Raw genomic sequence first — 7,767 nt, forward strand, 5'->3', positions numbered from 1 at the left:
ATCCCACCTACATCCGGTCCCTTTTCTCTACCCATTACCACCCTCCACCGCCACCCCCCCCCCCACCCCTCCCCCCGCCCCTTCGCCCTTTTTTCTGTATTTTGCATATATTTATAATATACTTGTTGTTAATTTTTTTAAGCAACCCGTCAACAATATTTTTCAAATACAGGTTATTTTTGTTGTGGGCCTACTTTGCGATGCATGGCTCTAAGGCTGTGTCTGAGTTGCATTGTGCTTCCTGGAAAACTACCCTTACCTTTTATCATTGATTGAATTACTCGCGTTGCTAACAAATTATTTATTCACTTAGTTACTGCAAGTCTCATTAGATAGCTTTGACTGCCAGATTACACACTGGAATAAGGTCAATGATAAAATATTGATTTAACTTCATAAGATTTCTAACAGTACATTTTGGTTTACTTTTTGCAGACCGCTGATCATTAAAGTCAAGATCACAATTAATCCAAGGAAATTTCTAAAGGAATTTACAACTGTCGTACCTAAATGTGACTATTCTACCGTTCACCAGAATAGACTTATACCGAAGCAAGATATATAGTTTACAGACATCAGAAACATGAAGACATTAAATGTATGATATGGTGTTATGAACATATTTAATAACGTTGGTTCAATAGTGTGTTGTCAAAAAAAGTCATGGCAGCCATCTCGTACTGTCCTAAACTATCAGGACCGAAATTCAAGAATTGGATTACGGCTGGGTTAGCTGTGTTGTTTACCAAAGAAGGTATTGAGCCAACCGTTTATGATGAAATAGAACGGTTTCAACAGAAATGTTTGAGCGACATTTGCAACAATAATGGACTTCCTGCTGGTGCCACGTGTTCTAGTTGTTGCACAGAAAATGTTGTTGTTTGTCCAACAAATAGAATTTGTAATGTAGGACGTGGGCAATGCAGCTTCCATAGAAATTCTGCCACGCAGTATCTTGCATCTGGTTGCCCTAATAAGATATGTCATAATTTTAAAAACGAAATCCAGAGCGCTCATAGATTTTACGGTCCATCCTATAAAAACACTGATGCTACCCAGTGGTGCAGCAACCCATGGGAAGTTGCTAAATGTTTCATGCCGCCAGACGGATACAAAGATGTGACGAGTGCAGCAGAGACTGACTTCAATGGAATCATCAGTGTTATTAAAAACTATAAAGAATTTCAGTCAAAAGTGAACGACAACCTTTCGAAGACAAACAACATATTTGAACAGGTAGGTGCAAATGAAATTTTAAAGATATTGTCAGATATATACATTGCCAAGTATTCAGCTATCATTTGTTTGTGCATCGTCTGCACGTCATTCATTCTGTTCGGTTCATCAATGGTCGATAGCACTACCATCCATCAAGGCTGGCGCAAATGCACTTAATAGCAAGAAGACAAATTGCTCGCTATGTTTATGATCCTAGCAAATGGTTTAAGGTCGCTTCTATGTAGGTCAAAGTGGTAAAGGCCGAAACTAAAGATGTTAGATACCTATCTCGAGGATGTCTGATACAAACGTCAGGACATAATCTTCTGAAATCTTATGCTTTGTTGGATCAAAGATCACAGTGATATTTTGATATGGCAGTAAAATAGAGATGCTTTTAACAATAACAATGTTACAGATATGTTTTGTTGTAACATAACAAGATAACATTCATGTTTTGTTGTGACAATAAAAAGTTACAAAGATGATTGTAGCAACAATAACAAGGTTACAAAGATGTTTTTATAACAATAACAAGGTTACAAAAACGTTTTGTTGTGATTATAACAGCCTTACAAAGACGTTTAGCAGTAACAATAAAAAGGTTACAAAGAAGTTTTGTTGTAATTATAACAAGGTTACAGAGAAGTTTTGTTGTAACAACAACAAGGTTACAGAGATGCTTTTTCGTAACAATAACAAGGTTACAAAGAAGGTTTGTCGTAACAATAACAAGGTTACAAAGAAGTTTTGTTGTAACTATACCAAGGTTACAGAGACTTTTTGTTGTAACAATAACAAGGTTATAGAGACGTTTTATTGTAGTAATAACAAGGTAACAGATTCTTTTTGTTGTAAAAATACCAAGGTCACAAAGAACTTTTGATGTAACAATATCAAGGTTACAAAGAAATGTTTGTTGTAACAATAACAAGGCTACAGAGATGTTTTGTCGTAACAATAACAAGGTTACAAAGAAGTTTTATCGTAACAATAACAAGGTTACAAAGAAGATTTGTTGTAACTATATCAAGGTTACAGAGACTTTTTGTTGTTACAATAACAAGGTTATAGAGACGTTTTGTTGCAGTAATAACAAGGAAACAGATACTTTGTTGTAAAAATACCAAGGTCACAAAGATGTTTTGTTGTAACAATAACAAGGTTACAAGAGTTTTTGTTGTAACAATAACAAGTTTACAAAGACGTTTCGTTGTAACTATAGCAAGGTTACAGAGATATTTTGTTGAAACTATAACAAGGTTACAGAGACGTTTTGTTGTAACTATAAGAAGTTTCAGTTCATCTTTTGTTGTAACAATATCAAGGTTACAAAGGCGTGTTGTTGTAACTTATAACAAGGTTAAATTGACCTTCTGTTGTAACAATAACAAGGTTAAAGAGGCGTTCTGTTGTAAAAATAACAAGGTTACACAGACGTTTTGTTGAAACAATAACAACGTTACAAAGACGTTTTGTTGTAAATATAACAAGGTTACAGATATTTTTTGTTTTAACTATAACAAGATTACAGAGACGTATTGTTGTACAATAACAAGGTTACAAAGACCTTTTGTTGTAAATATAACAAGGTTACAGATATCTTTTGTTGTAAGAATAACAAGATTACAGAGACATATTGTTGTAACAATAACAAGATTACAAAGACGTTTTGTTGAAAATATAACAAGGTAACAGTGACTTTTTGTTGTTACTCTGACAAGGTTGCAGAGACTTTTTGTTGTAACAATAACAAGGTCACAGAAACTTTTTGTTGTAACTATAACAAGGTTACAAAGACATTTTGTTGTAACTATAACAAGGTTACAGAGATGTTTTGTTTTAACTATAACAGGGTTACAGTGACTTCTTGTTTTAACAAAAACAGGGTTACAAAAATGTTTTCTTGTAATTATTATAAGTATACAGACATTTACTATTAAAAGGTTACAGACATTTATAATGGTAACAAAAACAAGGTTACAGAGATATTTTGTTGTAACAATAACAATATTACAAAGACGTTTTGCTGTAACTTTAACAATGTAACAAAGACATTTTTTGTAACTATAACAAGGTTACAGAGATGTTTGTCATAACAATAACAATGTTAAAATACGTTTTGTATCTACTATAACATTTTTACAGAGACGTTTGTTTTAACCGTAACAAGGTTACAAAGACTTTGTTGTAACAGTACCAAGGTTACAGGGACGTATTATTATAACTTTAACTAGGTTACAGAGACGTTTTGTTGTAACAATAACAACGTTACAAAGAAGTTTTGTTGCAACTAGAATATAGTTACAGATGTGTTTTGTTGTAACTATAACAAGATTACCTATAACAAGGTCACTGAGACTTTTTATTGTTACTAAAAGTAGGTTACAGAGAGGTCTTGATGTAACTATAACAATGTTACAGAGACATTTTTTGTAACTATAACAAGGTTACAGAGAATTATTTTTGTAACTATAACAAAGTTACATAGACATCTATTGTTACTAAAATAAGGCTATAGATGTAACTATAACAAGGTAACGTACAGAGACATTTTATTGTAACTAAAACAGGTTACAGAGACATTTTTTGTAACTATAACAAGGTTACAGAGACGTTTTGATGTAACTATAACAAGGTCACAGAGACTTTTTATTAAACTATATCAAGGTTACTGAAACATTTTGTGTAACTATAACAAGTTTACGGAGACTTTTTGTTGTAACTGTTACAAAGTTACTGACACTATTTTTTGTAGCTATTACAAGGCTGCAGAGACAATTTTTGTAACTATAACAAGGTTACAAAGACAGTTTGATGGAGCATTAACATGGTTACAGAGATATTTTTGTTGGAACTATAACAAGTTTACAGAGATATTTTTGTTGCACCTTCAACAGGGATACAGAGATGTTCTGTTGTGACTATAACAAGGTTACAGAGGCTTATTTTTGTATCTATAACAAGGTTAAAGAGTTTTTTCGTTGTAACTTAAACAAAGTTATAGAGTCGTTTTGTTGTAACAATAACAAGGTTACAGAGACATTTTATTGTAACTTTAACAGGTTACAATGAATTTTTGTTGTAACTATAACAAGACTACAGAGACGTTTAGATGTAACTTTAATAAGGTTACAAAGATATTTTGTTGTAACTATATCAAGATTACAGAGACGTTTTGTTTTAACTTTGATAAGGTTACAGAGACGTTTAATTTTAACTTTAACAATGTTACAGGGACGTTTTGTTGTATCAATAACAAGGTTACAGAGATTTTTTGTGTAACTTTTACAAGGTTACAGAGACGTTTTGATGTAATTATAACAAGGTTACAGAGTCTTGTAGTGTAACTATAACAAGGTACAGAGATGTTTTGTTGTAACTGTAACAAAGTCACAGCGACTTTTTGTTGCTCTGTGCTTCCGAGAAATCTACCTTTGCATATTATCTTTTGTTGTACGGACTGTTTACAGATCATGAGAAGTTAAATGATTTTAGCATGCAAGCGATCATTTTGCAATATAAACACTATTTACAGACAGATAAGGAAAATACGTCCAGTGTAATAAAAATCTGCGGGTAGAAACTGACTGATAAGTTTTGTTTAATGTTAAACCGTTGTTTAATGTTATATATTTACAGGGTAGAGATGTAGGTAAACTTGTTCGACATTCCGCAAGTTTGGAGGTTGAAGATACAGATCTACAGCAATATTTTAGTATCTTACAGAATCTTCTGTCAGATCCTGCATATTTCTCTGCTAATACAGCTGCGCGGAATGCTAAAACGAAATTATCCCAGGTTGGTTTTATTATAGATTTTTGGAAAAATGCTTTTCAATATTCTAAGTTCCATTAATATTTTAATAGAAATAAACAACTCAAGAATTATGTGTTTGTAGTCGGTCCCAATCAAAAATATTCGAACTATTTTTCCAGAGCTATTTGTTTTTTGCAACGTATCATTATGGGAATGTTAAGAACAACGTAGTCATGTAATAAAGCGAGTTTAAAGAACTTTGTTTATATCGGGAATTTTTACCTCGACTATTCGAAGGGTAGTCCGAGCCGTAGGGTCTGTGTCACACCGTGATAAACGTTTTGCATGCAAGTACATACAGCTATCATCTAAAGGCATAAAGCTTTGAAACTTATTTCTTTTTGTAGGTCACTTACCAAACTTTCTGGGTCAAATTCCATAACTCTGACATAATGTATGCGAATTATGCTCCCTTTTGAACTAAATTGTGCTTGCAAGTTACTATTGCCCAAATTAATTCAGATATCGAACTGAAACTTCACATGTGTCTTTTGCGTTATGACAGTAGTTGAAAACATCAAGTCGCATAACTCCGACATGCATTTTGTCCACAGTATGGCCCCTCTTGGACTTCGAAAATCCTGTTAAATTTCCATGCAAGTACATACAGCTATCATTTGAGCATATAGCTTTGAAACTATTTTGTGTTATTGAAGGTCAATAAGTAACCTCACTGGGTCAATTCTCATAAATCAGACATATATTTTTGGCAAATTATGACCCATGTTGGACTGGAAAACGTTTTGCGTTTAAGTTACCCTTCCCCCCCCCCCCCCCCCCCACACACACACACACCTACTATCCCGAAAACTGATTCAGATATTGAATGAAACTTCACATGTTTCTTCAGTGTAATCATACTAACTGATAACATCCCATAACTCTGAACGTTTTTCGCCAAATTATGCCCCCTTTTTGTCAAAACAATTTATAATTTTGCGTGCAAGTTGCTTTCTCTAACATTGATGCAGATATTTAATATCGAAACTTCACACGTTTCTTCAGATTTATAAACTAGGTCATAGCATCTAGTCCCATAACTTTGACATGCATTTTGCAAAATTATGCCCTCTTTTGAACTTAAAAACTTCTGGTTAAAGTTTTGCATGTAAGTTACTACGTCCAAAACTAATGCAGGTACTGGATTGAAACTCTACATATATTGTAACATCAAGGTAATATTCCTGCTTCAGGAACAACGATCAAACAGTAGAACATTGTCTTTCTTACGGACAGCTTTTTTCGTATTGAATGATTTATGCCAAAATTTTAAGAGTGTGTTGGCTGTATGTATATACATAAGATTACATAACAAGCATGTATGTACACTGAAATTTTTTAAACGAAACACTCGTATTTTTTATTTCGAATTATCCATTGTTTCGATATAACTCAAGTATGTTTTAACACCTCGTCATGTAAAAGTCACAAAATACGTATTAATTATCAAATATATAAATTTAGATGTGTTTGCTTGATTCACGTTTGGTTTCGTTTCTCAACATTATTTTATAAAATTACGGCGGGCACTTTCAGGTATAGTATTAGATCAAATTTCATACGTGTAAATGTATTTAAAACTTCATATACCCGGTAGTTGATATAAACATAACGTTAACAAGGTTATGTGTATTAAATGTGCACATCCACAAAAAAACTGACTGTTTTAACAATCCACAGTTGCTGCATAACGTAGCTCTATATGCAAACTTAAGTCATATATTCAATAAAGTTGAATACATTTGGTGAGGATTTTATACATTTAAGATAAAATATTTTGGTGAAAAATTACCATTAGATATCTTTAACCTAACCAGAGTACCTGAATTAAATGTTAGTACTAACCTACTTCAAAATCCCCAAATGAATCGAGGCGGAGGACGACTAATCTCAGACACAATGCCTTAGCTAGGCTTTCATATCGCCACAGAGAACAAACGCCTCGCGGAGGAGTCGAACTCACAACTCTAAGATGCGGCGATCTTCACTCTCCCTGTTGAGCTAAGCAGAGGAGATAACTCCTCGTCGAGGAGTCGAAACCACAACTTTTGAGATGCGGCGATCTGCACTCTCCCTGTTGAGCTAAGCAGAGGAGATATTTTATGTAGTAACTCGTATTTTAGTAACATTTCGTTACATGTATCTGAGGCATTTCAACTGAATGTTTGAAAGTGGCACGTGAATTTATTATCTCTACACTTTAAACAGAAACAGTTATGAGCACAAGATTTCTAAAGCAGGTCTTGGTTCCTATCAACTATAGACTATCTGAATAGTGCTGGGTACCAAAGTGGAACGATGTACCGATTTATTCCTTTGGCAACAGTTTGAAATGTACAATTAGAATGACTAGAACACTAATGGAAAAATGGTCTAGTAATATATAAACGAAAATAAAGTAGCACAGTAAGAGTAAGAAGATTTGAATTTTGTAAGGATGTGTAATATTTTCTACAATTAAGAGTTTATATACGTTGTTTTTTAGGAAGGACTTAAAATTTAAAACACATACTAATCCATGTAATGTAAAAGGGATTTCAAAATATTAACAGTGTCTCTCTCCACAGGTCGCCTATCGCGACATAATAAAAATGTTGCAGGCTCGGTTCAAATGAGCCTGCTTATGGACGACAGTGGGACTGTGTGCTACCGCCAAGATTCTCTAGCCTCCCCTCCCCTCCCCACAGACTTAGCAGAACTAAACATTCATTTTGCACACGTCACAAGTAC

The 7,767-nt window shown here is 33.7% G+C and overlaps 1 protein-coding gene across 1 annotated transcript; it reads left to right on the plus strand.

The window, feature by feature from the left end:
• Positions 1 to 439: 439 nt before the first annotated feature.
• Positions 440 to 5,445, plus strand: LOC123541007 (uncharacterized protein CXorf38 homolog). The gene is made up of 2 exons (XM_053526122.1): positions 440 to 1,236; positions 4,861 to 5,445. The coding sequence occupies exons 1-2, from the start codon at positions 664 to 666 to the stop codon at positions 5,074 to 5,076; spliced, it is 789 nt and encodes a 262-aa protein (XP_053382097.1). The 5' UTR covers positions 440 to 663; the 3' UTR covers positions 5,077 to 5,445.
• The last annotated feature ends 2,322 nt before the right edge of the window (positions 5,446 to 7,767 follow it).

This window comes from Mercenaria mercenaria, chromosome 16 (genome assembly GCF_021730395.1).
Source record: "Mercenaria mercenaria strain notata chromosome 16, MADL_Memer_1, whole genome shotgun sequence".
NCBI lineage: Eukaryota > Metazoa > Mollusca > Bivalvia > Venerida > Veneridae > Mercenaria > Mercenaria mercenaria.